The sequence below is a fragment of the Phoenix dactylifera genome, chromosome 5 (genome assembly GCF_009389715.1).
Source record: "Phoenix dactylifera cultivar Barhee BC4 chromosome 5, palm_55x_up_171113_PBpolish2nd_filt_p, whole genome shotgun sequence".
Lineage (NCBI taxonomy): Eukaryota > Viridiplantae > Streptophyta > Magnoliopsida > Arecales > Arecaceae > Phoenix > Phoenix dactylifera.
In genome coordinates this window covers 8,828,283-8,846,803 of record NC_052396.1, presented here as the reverse complement: position 1 = coordinate 8,846,803, position 18,521 = coordinate 8,828,283, and the positions used below count along the sequence as shown (strand labels likewise).

General features: G+C 38.8%; 1 protein-coding gene across 1 annotated transcript; it reads left to right on the top strand.

The window, feature by feature from the left end:
- Positions 1 to 6,392: 6,392 nt before the first annotated feature.
- Positions 6,393 to 10,981, top strand: LOC103705379 (CDT1-like protein a, chloroplastic). Its single transcript, XM_008789074.4, has 7 exons — positions 6,393 to 7,054; positions 7,430 to 7,549; positions 7,679 to 7,913; positions 8,253 to 8,945; positions 9,578 to 9,779; positions 9,866 to 9,956; positions 10,518 to 10,981. The coding sequence occupies exons 1-7, from the start codon at positions 6,684 to 6,686 to the stop codon at positions 10,573 to 10,575; spliced, it is 1,770 nt and encodes a 589-aa protein (XP_008787296.2). The 5' UTR covers positions 6,393 to 6,683; the 3' UTR covers positions 10,576 to 10,981.
- Positions 10,982 to 18,521: the final 7,540 nt, after the last annotated feature.

The window sequence follows — 18,521 nt, the reverse complement described above, 5'->3', positions numbered from 1 at the left end:
CATGTCAAAAGATGCTAGGAAGTTTCTTAGCATGACATAAAACTGGAGAATCTAGGATAGCACCGTGCTATCCAAAATCAGAACATTCTCTTTTTATTTATCAAGAAAAATCCTACTACTCAAGAAAACATATTAAAACTTTCCGAATTAAAAGAATAATACTTCTGGCCAACTTAGATAAATAATTCAGATCACTATGTTTTCGCTGCGTACTCTAATTCAAAACATCACAATCCTTTGAATTCACTAATAACTTTTGATCAACATACTATTTGCCTACCAACAGAACTATTTAATCCTTCATGTGTATTTGCACTGCAAATCTTTCCTCCATCTTGATCGAGTTTTACTTAGATAGAACTTCTTTTTACTTTTCCATGAGCGAGCAAAGAAAGGGTATCCCAACATAAGATCCCCTTAAACAAGTGACAAACGCTTTAAATGAATTTTACATTTCCAGCAACTTCAGCCATATAAATGAGCCTTCTTTTCTAATAAGAGATGAACTCTCAAGTCATCTTAGAACATTTTAAGCTCAGAATTATGTAAACTTCTAGAAATTGTTTCTCAATATCCTAATCTTATATTAGGTATCTTTAAATTGTATGAACAATAATCTGTCCTACTTTAGCATTGCTAGAAGGTGATTCTGGATCTCACATCTCCGTTAAAAGAAAAGGATGTATACTTTTGTTGTAAGATCTCTATTTAAAAATCTTCTTCTTTTGTACTCTTTCCACTAGACGATGATATGTGGAATTATCATCCATAACTGTCACCTTCCTCATGAAACAATTTAAACTTGCTTCTTAGTGATAAACGAAAGCATTTAATAATTGCCCCTCTATTAGAGATAAAATAATTTATTTCAAATCTTACAAGCATGATCACTAAATACAAACTCCTGCAACATCATGTGCTATTGGGCATGTTCCCGTATCAACTCTATTGCTGATTCCACTCGCATTTCCTAATGACCCCATGTCATCATCATTCTCTCTTTTTTTTTTCTGTCAAAACATCAACTAATATTCGTTTAATTGATTTATCACAGGATCACAAACTACTGCACTTTATCCATAGTAGAACATTTGAGCCTAAAATATTCTTCAAGATTGAAAATTATCTCAGAATTTACTAAATGACTTCCAATCAAAATACCAATCTTGCATTGTAATTTGAAAAGATCTAATATTTCACATTCCAAGTAAACAAAGGAGAAACTCTTAAATCTCATCCTCAAATATATTTTCTTCTTATATAACAGTTTCATGCATAATTGTCATACAGATTTCGAAAATTCATCTTCGAAGAATAAAAATATCTTTCCTTGTCCAAGCCTTAAACAACTTATGAATGAACACTATCTTGGTATCAAAATAATCAACTTCAAACTAGAAATAATATCCACAGTACTCAGTATCAAGTTAAACTTCCAAAATCACATATATACTGATACGCAATGTACTTTAATACTCCACTTAATATTCGTCAAAATATACTTTAATCATAATCCAAATACAAATTACTCCATCGAGAAATCTCCAAACTAGCTTATTCTTATTTTGGCATGGCTTGCTAGCATTCTGATTCAAAACACCAAAATCCTTAGTAGTCTTAAATCTTAAACTCTGATATCATACCTGTCACAATCATGCCCCGAGAATGATTTTGTATTAGCCTTAACTTCTTTCTTTTTTGTTGCTCATTGTCGTCTATCAAAATATTTATGTCAAGAAATTTTCGTGATTGACTGATGATACGACTAATAAAATCTTTTCTTTCTTTCCAATTATGCGGAATCTCACCGAATGAGACTTAACTACCCATTCCCTTATTAAAACTTAAAATTTTTACTCATGGTTAACCTATTGCTCTGATACCACTAGAATGTCACGCCCCGGATCCGGATCCGTGACACGGCCGTGCTATTGCCGACTACCGCCCACAATAGCACGCAGCCTCATACCTGGGAAATAGGGTAGTCAAACCAACCAAATCTTTTATTATTATTCATCTAGTACAACATGCTGGTCAGTACCCAAATACAGAGCTTCTACGTAGTTTATATACACAAAAGTATATACTTGCTTTACCCCAAAAGAAAGAAGCGCTAATACCAAATTAACGTGTCTCTGGCAGCTATCAGTGGTGAGGATCTGAAAGAAAAAAAGTAAATAAACGGATATGAGCTACACGGCTCAGTAAGTAATCCTGCATAATCCTACCGGATCAACCAGTAGGCTAAACATGTAAATCAGGGTTTGAGAAGCTGACATGCATGTTTATCTAATAATCATCATGGCATAATATGTATGCAATTTAAACAAAGCAGTAGTGCAAATCACAAAATTTTCATAATATATGCATATGAAACCGTGCCCCCGGCATGCCGTGGTCCTTTTTCTCTCGGATGCTACTGCGAAGTCAGACTCGACCACTGGCGGGGCCAGCTCAGTTACTATTCAGCCACTGGCGGGGCAGCTCAGTTACTATTCAGCCACTGGCGGGGCAAGCTCAGTTACTATTCAGCCACTGGCGGCTCAGTCATTCTCAGTAGCATCTTTGAGCACATTATAGTGCCTCTGGGCTAGCTAAGACTTTATAAACTTACATGCATGATTAAAATATCAGTATCATCATGTCGCATATATAGCCATAACTTCTGGAATCATGCAAGTTACTTATGCATTGTAACATATCATGCATGAAACATATATACTTAAAATAAATGCTTGGGAAACATTAATAACATGACATGATCCATAACAGGATTTGGACAGGTTACTTACATTCTTCACTAATCATGCATACAATTCAAATTGTATGAAAAACACTGGTTCATCTTATAAAATGTAATACAAGATCTACGATAGGATTAAAACAGATTACTTACTTCAATTCGCTTTCCAAATTGCTCAAGTCCAGGTGACAAATCCTTAATCACCTAAAACAACATCATAGGGTTTACATTATTCCCCATTTATTTATTATAAAATCTCTTAGTTCATCATACTATGAACTTACTTGCTTGGGTCCTATCCAAGGATTTAGCCCAAGTCCAATTTGAAGCCTTTGGGGTTCGATTTAAAACCAGATTGGGTCTGCTGGAACTAACTCAATTTAATTGGGTTCGGACCCAAATCAATTTGGGCTTAATTCGGTTCGGATTTGACCCAATTTGCAGTTTGGGCTCGTCCAGACTTAGCCCAAATTTAATTAGGCTCGGGTTCAGGTTCAATTGGCTAAATCAATTTCTTATTATTGGGCTTAACGGGTTTCGGACCCGAACCCGATTCCGGCCCGTTAACCCACTCTTTTCTTTTCTCTTCTCTTTTTCTTTCTTTTCTTTTTTTTTTTCCTTTTTCTTTTCTTCTCTTCTCTTCTCCTTTTTCTTTTCTTCTCCTTCCCGAAGCTTCCTCCCCTCCTCCTCTCTTTCCTTCCTTCTCTCCCGATCTCCCCCTTCCTCTCTTCTCCGACGATGGCCGGACGGCGAGCGGAGGGGAGGATGGCGAGCGGAGGGAGACGGCCCACGACCGGCGGCGTCCGCGGCCAAGCCCCGCGGCATCCCCGGCCGAGCCCGCGGCCGAGCTCTCGGCTTCCCCGGCCGAGCCCGCGGCCGAGCTCTCGGCTTCCCCGGCCGAGCCCGCACCGGCGACGCTCACGGCCGTACACGGCAAGTCCCCTCCTCCTCTCCTTTCTCTCTCTCTCCTTGGTTCCGATCGGAAGCCCTAGCCATTTCGGCCGGTCCTCCGGTCTTCTTCTTCTCCTCCGGCCGGATCTACGGCCTCTTCCTCCTCTCTCTTTCTTTCTTTCTTTCTTTTCTTTGGTCCTTCCCCTCCGGCACCACCCCATATTCTCTCTCTCTCTTACTCCCAAACCCTCTCTCTTCCTCTCTCCATTTTCCCCTGTGAAGGAAGAAGGGGGGTTTGGGAGGGCCGAGCCACAGTCGGCGGTGCCACGGCCGAGCTCGCGGCGTCCACAGCCGCGCCTGCGGCTGAGCCCACGGCCGCGCCTGCGGCGGCCTTCTCTTCTCCCACGGGGAAGAGATGCCGGGAGAAGCCGGCGGCACTGCGGGATGCCCGCGGCCGCTCCCTTGGTCTGCCAGCAGTCCCCTTCCTCCCTTCTTTCTTTGTTTCTTTGTTGTCTTGCACAAAACAGGGGGAGAGAAGGCAGGAGGCTTACCTGGCTTTTTGCTGGTTACCGTTGGGCAGTTCTTCCCCCTGGTAGTCCCTCCTTCCTCTTGGAGCTTCAGGGCTCCTTCGCCTTCGGCTCCAGGGCTTCGGCTCTCTCTCTCGTTCAGTGTTCTTGGGGGTCTGAGATTTGGGGTTGCCGGCAGAGGCTTAAATATTTGTTTAGAGGATGAGACCCCCCTCTGAGAGGTCCCATCCGCTCCATTCCTCCCCTCTCCGGGACTGGCCGCCGCCCCCCTGTCTCCGGTGCGCCGGCATCGGCTGCCAGCAGGGGTGAGGGTCACCCTTCCCTGTCGGTCTTATCCCTTCGTTTTTATTATTTTTTATTTCAATCCTTATACAACACTGCCCACAGTGGAATTTGGGCCCAACCCTTAACTGGGCCCATTTCTTATTGGGCCTAGTAGGTTCTGGGCCCGGACATTACATATTAAGTGTACACACGTATCTAGTAATTGTTTATTGTATTATCTTAACTATACATTATGGTGTATTAACTGTGTATTGTGATATATTAAGTGTGTACAATGACATATTAAGTGTATACATGTATCTAATAACTGTGTACTATGGATATTAGTGTGTACTGTCTTATATTAATTATGTACCATGGTATATTAAATGTGTATTGTAGTATATTAAGTATGTATTGTGGTATATTAACTATGTATTGTGATATATTAAGTGTGTACATGTATCTAGTAACTGTATACATGGGGATAGTAACTGTGTACTGTGGTATATTAAGTGCATACATATGTGTAGTAACTATGTAAATGTAATATGTTATGTTCACTATGTACTTTAGTATATTAAATGTGTAATGTGGCAATAATAACTATATATATGTGGTATGTTAAGTGTGTACTGAAAATTATACTTACATTGTTTGCGCTATGCTGCAATGATGTTCTCCTATTCTTTAAGCTACAGTTATTGGCTCAACTCTGCTAACTATTGCTTCCAAATAATTGCATTGTGTCATGTCTTCACACGTTTAATATTTTGTGGTATATCATAGCTAATTTATTCTAGGGTTTATATATGAATAAGATACAATCCGGTCCTCAATAAGATATCTTTTTCCCTATTTGAACTGCACCAGGTACTCTTTTCTCTCCATGATGGCATGATCTCTCTATTCTTCTCCCCTCTCTTCATGCTAGTGAACAAAGCGAGGCTTGACCACGGTTTGGCTTAAAGTTGCTTGTTATCTCCAATATTGCAATTAGGGTTTGCCTGTCATAACAAGTGTAGTTCAATACTAGTCAGTGATCTTCGTTTGCTGCATAGAAAATCACATTTTTCAAAAGGAAATTAAATAATTAATCGTCGAAGCTCCGGGAGCATTGATGGCACTACGGGGAATAATTAACCAGATGCGAAGATATTTGATAATGTCTGGTTTTTACTGAGATGAGGTTGGTTGGCCGTCATTGTTTCTTTTGCTAGAAAGCTATGATAATTTATAGCATCAAATTCAAGATGCTCTGATGCCAATAGTTCTTTGATAAAAGATCTGATTGAAGCTTTTGTGTATGTATCCGAGGTTTGTGATTCTTGTTTAGCATCAAAAATTGGTGTTTTTCTTTTATTTTTTCTACCTGAGCAGCGTGCAGGAGCCAACATATATTGAATGTGGCTACTCTGCTCATGTTAAATGAAGGGGTAGAGCTTATTTTATTTTTATTTTTTATTTTTTGTACTACAGCGGCTTATACACAGCGGGGTGGATATACACAGCGAGTGTGGATGCTGCCAACAAAATCAGAAAACAAAGAACTACATAAAAGTCCTATCATAGCCCCACTATCCATCCATACAAAACCTCCAAAATGGTGAACCGCAAAAAAAGCAACAGAGTCAGCAGTACCGTTTGCTTTCCTATAGACATGCATGGCCTGGTGGGAGTCGCACTCCCCTAGTAATCTACGAATCTCGTGAATCAGCGGCCGGTCCTCAGTTATGCATCCTCGATCTCGAATCTACTCGATCACTGTGGCCGAATTCCTCTCAAGAATAATGCGGTTCGTGCCCAGTGTCCACCGCGCATAGGAGTGCCGGAGTTGGGGATGTCAAAAAAAAAAGAAAAAAAATTAGGCCGGAATTGGCTGGGTCGAGCCATATCTCTATCTAACCCTAGCCTGAATATATCTTCAATTTCACGTTTAGATCCGAAAATTTTTCTGGCCATATCGACTCACACTACCAGTCTAGCGACACCCATTCTGGTTGCTTTTCAGCATCCCAGATCACCGTGAGCCCATTACTCTTCTTCTCGGAATATCCGATAGGTAATCGGCACCTGCCACGCAGCCACACCGCTAGCATTTCCCGCCATCCCCCTTCCCGCCAAAATGAAACGTTACGCCGCTCTCCCTCCTCCCTTCCCCTATTTATTATTCCTTCTCCATTCATCCCCCCAATTTCCCATCTCTCCGCCGCTCCAATCCATCGCCCCATCTCTCATTCCTCTCCTTCCCGATCTCCATGGAATCCCTCGCACCATCGGAGTCCTCCATCTCTTGCGATCAGAAGCTCTCCTCCTCTCCTCGCCCTCTGATCAAATCCCGGCCGCCGGCCGCCGCCCCGTCACCCTCCAAGGCCTCCCCCTTCGACCAGATCTGCACGCCGGAGAAGCCGGCCCATCTCCCGCGACGGGCCAGGAACCGGAGCGTCGCCTTCTCGGTGAAGGAGGTGAAGAAGGTCGCCCTCGGCCTGCAGAGATCCGCGGATCGGTCCGATCTCACTCGATCCGATGACGATCTCTTGTCTGTTGAGGAGCAGCTGGGGGCCGGCTCGGGGTCTAGTTCAGTTCACAAGCCATCGAGGGCTAAAACACCTGTCAAGCTCCCAGAAAAGTAAGTCCTCCGCTCTTGAAATCTAGTGTTTGTTGAGATGGGTTGTGCATCAGAGATGAATATATAGCATAAGAAAAGATGCTTCTTTCATTCTATTATTAAGCGTGTTTAAGTGGAAGTTTTGGGATTTGGGATCTCCAATATATAAATTTTGATTTCCTGTCTCTAGAAAAGTTCTGATCGTTTTCCATAATGATCTTTGGCAAAAATCTTTTTTTTCCCAGAGAAAAGGCATAAATTTAAGTAAGTTTCAACTTCTTTGTTTGTTTCTGACATCTTATGACCCCTTTTTACTGTATGATTTGGTGACTTATCGTGTTTTTTGAAGCATTGGTTGGTTATTGTGCTGATCTGTTCTTATTTGTTGGTGATCAGATATGAGATATTGTCTGAGTTCTTCAATTGCATGGAGAGCTCGATTCGTTTGCTCAGATTGAAAGGAACCATGTCAACATTTTCTAATATCTGCACCAGTATTCAGCATTTGACTGAGCGGTACTTATTTCTTTTCTTTAACTTACCATAACCTGTTATCTTTTACCTTCTTTCTCAGTAAGCAAATAAATCGGGTATCTAAGATTTCTTTATTTTATTGATTGAAAATTGTCTTATATCTGTATGCAGGAGGTTTACTTATGGGCATTTAGCGCAACTGAAGTACATGCTGCCTGAAGCCATTTCAATCAAGAAAGTGCTTTCCCATGACGAGACTACTTGCTGTATGAAGCCAGAGCTTCAAGTTACTCTCCAGGTTGAGGCAAGAGCTAACAGTGTGAAGCCAAAAGATGGAAGTGGGTATTTAATCTTGAGAAAAGTTTTCAGAGAAAGGCTTCTGGAGTTCTTCAAAGAACATCCAGAGGTACAAAATTTCTCCATTAGCTATAATTTTGCAATTTTTTCTTGGGCTGACAGCAGAAAAATGTCATGTGTGAAGTTGAATATTTGTAGTATAAGATGCACGACTGTTTTTTCAATTGACTCAGAATTTAAAGTTCTGCCTCTGTCATTATAGTCACATGTAGTTATGATTAATGTTTTAAAGATTTTGATTTGCCAGCTTTATGATCTTTTTTGGACTTTCTAAAACTTGAGGGCTGTAACTTTCTTCTTTATATTCTCTAATCAATTTTGATATTATGTTATTTTTCAATGGTGGAATGGGAATATATCCATATTAACAACTTCATTCACCTACCAGGGAGATGAAATTCCAGAGGAACAACTTCCGCATCCATTCGGTCAAACAAAGTCGACCATACTTCCACAAGTTGCAAGAGTCTCCACCAATTCAACATTGCTGGAACCTTCCTCAGACACACCATCACAGCAGCAATTTGCTGTGCCTTCTCACTTGTCTGGATCTTTTCAGAGGCGGTTCTCTCAGAAAATTCCCATACCTGAGACAGAGAAGACGTCTCTCGCATGTTTTAAGGAACCTTCTCCTAAAGAAGATCCTCCTGTATCTGCTGTTCAATCTCCTATAAAATTCTCTACGAAGTCACCAGTATCTAAGAAGTCCTTGATTAGTTCCCCCATTTTAAAAGCCTCGTCGAGCAACAACAGAACTCACAAAGAGGAGACAAAAAATTTGAAGGCTGACAGTTGTTTTACAAAGGATTTAAATAATATAGAGGGAACTCCTGCCAAACTTATTTCTACTCCTGCCAGGCTGATGACTACTACACCAGAAATTCAAACGTCAAAGAGATCTCGCCCAACCATGGATTATGATACTCCCCCAGCCAAGAAGTCAGCAAAACGGTCAACACGGGCCAAGTTATTTGCAACTCCAACAAAGAGCACAAAAGCATTGAATGAAGATCATAGAAGCCGAAGTTTGTCCACAGATGATGATGTCCTCCATTTTCTTCCAGAGAGTCTACTGCAATCTGTAAGCCTTGCTCTATCATTACAAGCAAGTCTATATATTTAATGCTTAAAAATTACTTGGAAGAAATTCATTTGCATGGAATGCACCAATATACTTAGTAGACCATGATCTTTATGATCTTGTTCTCAATTATTTTCATATTATGTAGTATCATATTGTGTAATCTTTTTCTTTAGATTATTTTTTTCTCCTTTTACACTTTGCACTCCTTTGAAATGCACTTGATTCATGCATTATATATTGTTAGTGCTGCTTCGGTCAAAGTCCTTCCTTCAATTGCTATTTCCGCATTGCATTTGGAGACACAGTTTTCTGTATGCCTATTCCTTTAACTGATAATGGAAGTTTTCAGGTAAAATTTGTTGAATGGCCTAACTTATTTTTTCTTTCTTTCTTTTCCTTAATTTCGAGCAGTAGTACTGTGTTTCATAGGTATATGCAGGTGAATCGATTCAGATATATCTCTTTGCATTGTTCCATAAAACATAGGAAATTATATTTATTTAAGCACATGTATATGCGATCTGTGTCTTAATTTGCTAATTTCTTCTGGACTATCTTAGCCTATGAACTTATATTAAATGCACCATTCTTAAATTAGGATGAAAGTTTAACCCAATATCTCTTTACAGGTAAGAGGGAAGGAGAAGAAAGCACTAGAAGAGAAACAGGCTGGAGCTGCCAATGCAATGAGACGACAAAAGTTGATAGCATGCTTACCCAGTACTTTTGACATGATTTTGCTTATATTTCAGTCAGCTAAGCGATCTGTAATGACGAAGCACGAGCTTATTTACAAGATAATTGCAAGTCATTGCAAAATAGTGGACAGAGGTATTGCCGATTAAGATTGGTTAAATATCCCACGTGCAGCAATCTATCTAATTTAAAACTGAAAATATAAAGTTTTGAATTTGCAGGTGAAGTTGAAGAACAGTTGAAATTGTTACTAGAAATAGTTCCAGATTGGATCTCCGAAAAGACAGCATCCAGTGGAGACAGCCTTTGTTGGTAAGTTCAAGAACGCGTGTTTGTGTTTATGTTCATATTTCTTGCTCTTCGCTATGTGCGTTGTAGTGTAAGGATCCACTTTTTACAGACTAGGCGACCCATTTTGCAATTAGTATGAATTTTGTCGAGGATATCAAAATTGATGACCAAGTTCAGATGACCTACCAAAAGAATTTGCTTCTCTTCATTAAAGACGGTTTTAAAAGTAACTTGGCTAAAGATCATCATCACAATGACATTTGGTACATGATGAATCATATTATAAATTATCTAGTAATTATCATTAAGCAGAATAAGTCCATACCGAAGTGATTAGTATGAACTTATCCTTCATAACAAAGTAATCGTCCTGAACCTGTGCAGTGATATTTTCTCTATGGAAACAAATTATACTTTTTTTGGAACCTGTTCTATGCATAAATCTCCTTTTGTACTTTTGTTTTATGACCTTAATCAAGTGCATTGGGCCTTGCCCAATCTTTTTCTCACAAAAAGGCAAAAAGAAGAGAATATGTTATTCCAAGCCAATGCTAATTTACATCATTGATTTGTTTTCTTCAGTGTTGACAAGGTATCAAGTCCAGAAGAGATCCGACAAAGACTAGCAGAAGCTCAGTAAGAAAATGCACCTGAAATCAGGTAGCTCATGAGGCCATTGTTAGCATAGACAACTTTGCTTCAAACATGGCTGCAAGGAGTGGAAGTACTGGGGAAAGAGCTTCCAGACATATACTACTTGAAAAATTCATGCAGTGGTTACTAACAAGGATGCTGATATGGACCTTCTCCCCCATTAAATTGGGGTTATGTATTTTTCTTTTTTTCTTTTTTTTTTTTTTTGTTTTGGGGGTGGGGAGGGGGTTGCTGATTATAATGCTGCAAGCAAGCTTTAGAGAAAGCTTGCTTGGTACTAGTGCTTAAATGGATGTAAAAATATTCTCTTCTACTGTTACCTCTTCACTGGTGTTTTGTAAAGAGGTCCTGCTTCTATGGAAAATTATTTATGGAAATTTTTGTTTCATGGGAAGATTAACTATACTGTTGTATATATGATCCTATCTTTTCATTCCAATATAATCATATAAGTGGTAAATGGATTATTAACCTTTGAAACCAATTTTTCATTGTCATGTATTCAAACAACACATCTCTTTCCGTATGGTTTCAGTTCTACATGTCATTCATGCTGATATCTCTTAGTTGTGGAACACTCTGCCTCCTTTTGAAGAATTTATTTCACTATCATGGTTCAGTTCCAGGTAACTTTGTGTCCAACACTTGTGGTGGCATGGTGCCTTTCTTAGCAGTTCAGTTTCAATATCTTCTATCTGCATATTGGCTTTCAATATCATCTCTGCATGTTGGTATACTTGAAATTTCAGACCTTAGATGATTCATAGTTTTCTCCACTTATGGCTTTTATTATGTTTCTTTTCTTTTAGGAGAAAGAAATGTCCAACTCCTTAGGGTGTTAACTTATAGTCCATGACCTTGTTTGTTGATATATATATATATATATATATATATATATAATGGATTTCATCATCATCATCCCAAGAGACATATAGAAATATGAGCGGAAAACCTTCATTCCTATTCATTTATATCACTCTTGAAGAAAACAAGCAGCACATGCAGATGGATCTGGGATGGTTCTAGCATTTTGGCCCGATTGTCTGACACTAAAATATCCTAAATGGTGCGACATATGTTTCCACCATAAGAACCCCATGGTTTGAGCTTTGCACTAGTAATTGGTGGCAGTAATTATAATTTTGAAGCTTCCCAAACTAGAACAGCAATAATCCTAGTTCTACTCAGCATTCTCCAGCTTTCATATTATTAATTAAATTCTTGAGGCCATCAATGTTGTGGGTCCAAAATTTCATGGTGTTTTTTCTGAGAGAAAACAATTCTTATTGCTGGATATATTGTTTGTTCAGGAATCCTATGTTCTGTTCAGCTGGATGATAATGATCCAGTTTCAAAGAAAGTTCTAACAATATAAAATGTTAAGTTTTCTGTAGCCAAAGAAGATCTTTATATGTTCAACAAGACAAGATTTTTATGTGAGAGAGGCCTTTGGCTTGGATCTGTCTCGTGTAAAGCCATCAAACTAGTGACCAAAATTCAAGACGGTGACACGATGGTTGGAAATGGAATGCTTCAGGAACCTTTCGGTTAAGTCGTTCTATCATTTGCTGAATTTTGGTGGTGTTAGGGTAGTTGGCATGAAGGATACATGCAAAGCTTGTGCTCTGAAGAAGGCTAAAATTCTTTCATGTTTGGTTGTCCAAAAAAAGAATTCTGGCTGCTAATAATCTTCAGAAATGACATTGGCCACATAATCCAGTTTGTGTTATGTGTGATGCTGAAAATGAGACTGAATTCCATTTGTTTTTGGAGTCCAATTTTTCAAGAATATTCTGGAGTCTTATTTGAGTAGGCTGGATACTAATGCAAGATGGTCTTCTAGTTGATCTCTGGACAGGTTGGAAATACCAAATCTGGTGAAAAGAATGAGAGCTGGATGGTTATCTCCTTATAATTGCATATTGCATTGCATTGCAGCAGAAAATATGGCTTGAAAGGAATAGAAGAATACTTCATGGAGTCAGAACTAGCAGAGAGCATGTAGACATAGATGTTGTCTTCACATGGTTGGAATGGTCTGCTTGTGCTTTGTTTTAATTTGCAGATGATTTAGCCATTCTCAAGTATGCTTGTATGATTTAAGTCTGTACCGAATGGTCCAGCATCACCTCCTATAAAGTTCAACAGAGACTCTTTCCCATGAGAGCTGTCTGGTTTATGAAATTGTAGGACATAGACTTCATCAAGCATATTGGAAAATATTGTGCTCAAAGGAAGAAGTTGCATATTTGTTTGGATAGTCTCAGATCCATTTTGTAGCTCTCAAGGTATGAAGTATAGAATGATGGTTCTTCTGAAAAAAAGTATTGGGGGATCCTGGTTTTGGAGTTTAGTTATGGTGGCTGTATCAGTGCCGTTGCAGTAACTTGTCAATTCTGCTTTGTGAAGCATGAAGGACTGCAGGGCTGCCTCATGGATGTTGATTTTTGGGCTGGCTATATTTCTCTTATTAATTTTCATTTTATCTTTCTATCCTTGCTTCTTTGGATAATCTACTACTAAGATTTGCCATACCGATGCATACTATCCCATACCAGATGCACCGTATCGTATCGGTACCAAACTGAGACTCAATATGGAGGATGTAATAAATCTCGGTACGCCAAATAGATCCCTGTACTAAGTGTATCAACATTTTACTAAGATGGTACTAGTATGGGATCCGGATCCAGTACCAAGACGGCGAACCTTACCTGCTACTATCTAAGCTCTTTATTCTCTCATGAAATGAATTGATACCCAATCCCATTCTTTTCTAAAAGAAAATTGACTAATGACCAAAATAAGTTTTATTTCGTCCTTCTGTTATTTTCTTTAAAGATTTTTCTGACTTGTTTTAGAGTTTATTCTTGACAATTGCAGTTGCTTTGTTTTGGTTCCTTCTTTAGCCCTTTACTTCCATATTTTAGTTAAGATAGAGAATAATTTCTTTTAATCTTTATTCTATCATAGAAACACTTTACTAGATCACTCAAGCATATATATCTTGACACATCCATCCGACCAAGACTTTGGAGGTACGGGAAGGAATTTATTCAACAGAAAATATCAAAATTCATAGCTAACTATTTCCAAAGCAAGATAGTCTACCTATTGATCTGCAATATGTGAAAGGCCAATTGTTTTTCCAACAACCACCTGATAGTGATAACCAATAGTTTATGTTACTCCATAGCAGAGTTTAATCAAGTCATCAAAAATGAGTTTCAGAGTGTTCAAGGGATGAGGGTTTCGAAGTGAATCAGATGGTTTAATAGAAGACTATAAAGGGAGAGGAGAATCACTATGGTCTTGATATCACTGAATACTATTTACTAATACATAGTATATCCTCTAGAATTCGGTTAGCTGGGAGTGACATCACCTCTACATGGTTCAATTTCCATAAATATGGATTCCATTAAAACTTGTCCTTTTAATAGTCTCTTTATAGTCATAGCCTTGAGATTTAATTTGGAATTAGGAAATAAAGTTGGAGCGGCTAAACGAAGCTTCTGCTTGAACAGTGTTAATGCGAAGGAAAAGTGGACTGGAAGTTCTTACAAGAGGAATGAATTTACACATGAACTTGATCCTCTGTAGAAGATGCTAAGGAGTGAGCTAAGTTATAGCTTAGTGGCAGCACCCTCTTGCATAAGTTGTCTAGGATTCAACCCAGTTCTCCCCTAAAATAATGCTTAGATCTTAAATCCCCTTAAATGGGGTAAGCAGGATGAGTCTGTAACACCCTAAAATCTCATCCAAAATGGCTCGCCGGAAGGTATTTTTTGAGTTCCTTAGTTCTGTATAAGTACCCAAGATCTTTTTGGTAAATAATTGATGTAGGACTAAACACACACCCGCACAGATCCTCATATACTCCTCTCGTTTAAGCCATGGCGTTCTTGTCAAACTAAAGATTCAAACGCATTCGAATCTAATCATAAGCACTATGATCGGCCTGTAATCAACCTTAATGAGCCCGTACAGCAGTGTTCACTAGTCCACATAGGCTATAGACCGGATTCGCTCTATACCATTTGTAACATATGAGGACCTCACCTAAAATGGCTAGCTGGAAAGTATTTTTTGGATTTCTTAGTCCTGCATAAGTACCCAAAATTTCTGGTAAATAACCGACGTGGAACTGAACACACGCTCGCACGGATGCTCACAAAGTCCCCCGCACCTCTCCCCCTTTCTCTCCCCCCACCCGAAAGCTACATTGTACTTGCCCATCACCATAAGTCTTTCTCATTTTCCCTTGCATGGAATTGACTTTAAAATAGCATTGTTCACCACCCTTAATATGGACCTTAATTTTTTGTGCTAATCCACTTGAAGCCAATGACCACTTTTGCAAACCAACAAGAAGCTTTTTTTTTTACTTCCAACTTGTGCTAGAATTTATAGGGAGACCTATCATACCCTCCAAATCTTGCTCTACTATATTCAGGTCATTGATATAATCTCTCCCCTATTAATTCTCCATAAGGGATGACCTCCACCAAACTACCTTTTTAGAGCAAGTGATCCATATCATCCCTTATTTTGAAACAATTTGCATACTGTTTGGTTTCCTATCTATTTCTATATTTTCTTTTAAAATAATAAATTATGCTCATTTTTTCTTATCTAAGTCATGATTTTTTGAGATATACCATTCAGAACTTTTAATTGCTATACTGAGGGGTGTGACTATTAGGGTAAGCCCTAATTCACTTTATGTATTACTGAATTTTATGCATATATTCTTATAAATATGGATTATTATGTATTTACTTAATGAAAATCACTATTTTTATATATATATATATCCCCCACCCTTTGTTTTTTTGACTAACTGCACTAAGTCTAATGCAGAGCTATATTTTGGCATAATTTTTTTAAGAATATTAATGGACAATGGCTACACCTAAAATAGTTATATATTAACGTCAAATATTACAGAGGCGTATCGAAAAAGAAAGATTTGAGGGTTATATATAAATAAAAATTAATATATAGTAAGCCATATTTTTAAAGGTGTATATATAAAAATCTTATATTATTTTTTTATCAATTGGAAAGATATGTGCATGATATGACCTATGAGAATTCACATCCAAGAAGCACCAGAACCATTACAAATATATTTGACATGATGAAATGACTTACTATCATTGGAATAATATTTATGTTTTAAGAGTCAGATTAATACTATAAATTTTAAATGGTAGGAAAATATAGATGCATGATTTTTCCTATAATGATTGTAATAATTTGTATATTAAATATATAGTTGTTGCCCAGGATGACAAGCCAAGAGGGGGGGGGGGGTGAATTGGTTTCTTTTAATTTTAACTATCTTGCTTGTGTCAAATGAATGATTAGTAAGCTAAAACAGATCACAATACAAACAACACAAAGTATAGTAGTTCGGTGCTCTCCTTAGCACCTACGTTCACTCCCCAAGCGACCCCTTGGGAATTCACTATAATCCCGCGGATTACAGTTGGATTGTTTTCCGGGCTCACAATCCAAAAACCTTTACACTTTGGTTTTCCGGGTTCACCAAAAATCTAAGTTGGTTTTACGGGCTCACCAACGAACCTTTGTTGGTTTTACGGGCTCACCAACGAACCTTTACAATTGGTTTTCTGGGTTCACCAATCAACCTATTCCGTTGGTTTTGCGGGCTAACCAACCAACCTTTACAAGTAGTTTAACAAATAAAGAAGGAAGATTTAAACTCCTAGATGAGCAAATAAAACAATATAATCAACAAAGAAGAGTTTAGAAAGTATTTATCGCTTGTAGTGACTTCTCTCTTCTTTGTCAAGGATGCTTCACTCTTCAAGGGAGGATGGAGCTCTTGATGACTCTTTGAATCTGCTCAACCCCTTTCTTTGATTCTTGAATGAAGCACTTGGATGAAGAAGATTAGGGCACTTTCTCTTTCTTGTGTACTCTTTGATATTCTTTTGAAAAAAAGCTGTTCTATCTGATGAATAGTGCCCCTTTAAATAGTTTCCTACCTTCATTGGACAAGCCCCAATGGTCAGAATTCAAAAACTAGCCGTTACTCACTGTTGGAAGGACAAAAAGTACATCTGCAGAACTAGCCGTTATGCTTCTGCCCGTGTTTGAGTCGGCTCAACCTGTCCTTGGGTCGACCCAACTTTCACTTGGGTCGACTCAAACATTCCTTGGGTCGACCCTCTCAGAATCCGCAGAAACTTGAAATTCAGCCTTCCTTCACTTGGGTCGACCCAACCTTTCTTTGGGTCGACTAAAGGTTCAGTTGGGTCGACTCAACTTCTTCTTGGGTCGACCCTAACAGGATTTCCAGAGAACCTTTTCTGTCTTCTGTTCTGTCTTGCCTTTGGGTCGACCCTCTCAGGGTTTGGGTCGACTCAAGCTTGGGTCGACTCAACTATATCTTGGGTCGACCCTCTCAGTAAATCCAGAGAACCATTTTCTGTCTTCTGTTTGAGGATCTTGATGTTTGGGTCGACTCATGCTTTCCTTGGGTCGACCCAACTCACTGTTCATTTGTGCCATTTTTGCAGAAGTCTGCCAAATGCTTTCTAGATGTGCCGGGGTCGACCCAATCATCCTTTGGGTCGACTCAATCCACACTTTGCTGCATCTCAAGGTTAGATTCATTCAAATAAACAATAAAATGTATCTATATCAATTTATCCAAATATACTGAGAGTAATAGACTTATAAATGAAGTATCGATTTAACTTATAACATACTCTAGATAATTGCTTGTTAATCATCAAAATAACACTATCATCCTCAATCTCCCCCTTTTAATGATTATAAAATAAAGAGTATGAACCTTTTGATACTTATTTTAAAATCAGTTTTTGAAAGGGCTTAACTTGCTGAATTTCAGCTTTTCATATATGAGAGTGAAGTCTCCCCCTATATCATTCAAATGTTGCCAATTTGACTTTTTTTGAATTGCTCCCCCTTTCATTTATAATTCATTAAAGATGAAACTCCAAAAATTTGAGATAAAACATGAGTTTCAGGTTATGTATCGAGGTGTGAAAGGTGCGTGCCAAATTCTAAAATTCTATGTGCCAAATTTTGAAATTTGATAGAAATTTTTGACTTGATCATTTTCATTGTTGCAAATTGCTCCCCCTTGGATGCATATGCTTTCCTATATGATTTTCAAGTTGTTTTACAAGTTATTTCGTTATTTCTCCTTCTTTCTTTACTTCTCTTATCACTCTGTCTTTACTTCTCCCCCTATTACATTACTCTTTCTTTACTTCTCCCCCTTTTTGTTATCATCAAATAGATGCATGGGAAAAGACACAATAAATAACAAGCATTCAAACTTCATTGATCAAAATAGGAACATTTTAGTACATTCATGCCCAACAACAAAAACAGATACAATGTTCCTTAATCAAAGTTTAAACATATATGATAAAAGCAAAATACATATGAGAACTAGATATCTAGCCTAGGCTCTAACCAGAAATGCTAATATCTGCCTAGGGAGTATCTAATGGCTGGGATCTAGTCCTCATCCTCCTAGTGTACGTGGCGAGGGGAGGTCGAGCCTGGTGAGACTGTGTCTGGCGTGGAGCACGACGAGCTGGATGACTCTGTGCCGATATCTCTGACTCAGCAGCCTGTGGCACAGAAGGTCCATGGGTCTCTCTCTCTCTCCGGAGTGCTCCTACCTGCTGCCTCAGATCACTGATCTTCGCAGTCATGATGTCCAGTCGGCTCGTCAGCCCATCAGTGACAGTCCTCGCTTGAGCTGACATAATATCCAATCTGCTTGTCAGCCCGTCAGTGATGGTCCTGGTCTAAACTGTCATAATATTAGTCAGCCTACTCCAGAACTCATCTGTATCTCGGAGGAGCAGATGACAATGGTCCAGCCTCGGAAGGTACAGTAGGATGATCCATATGCTCCTC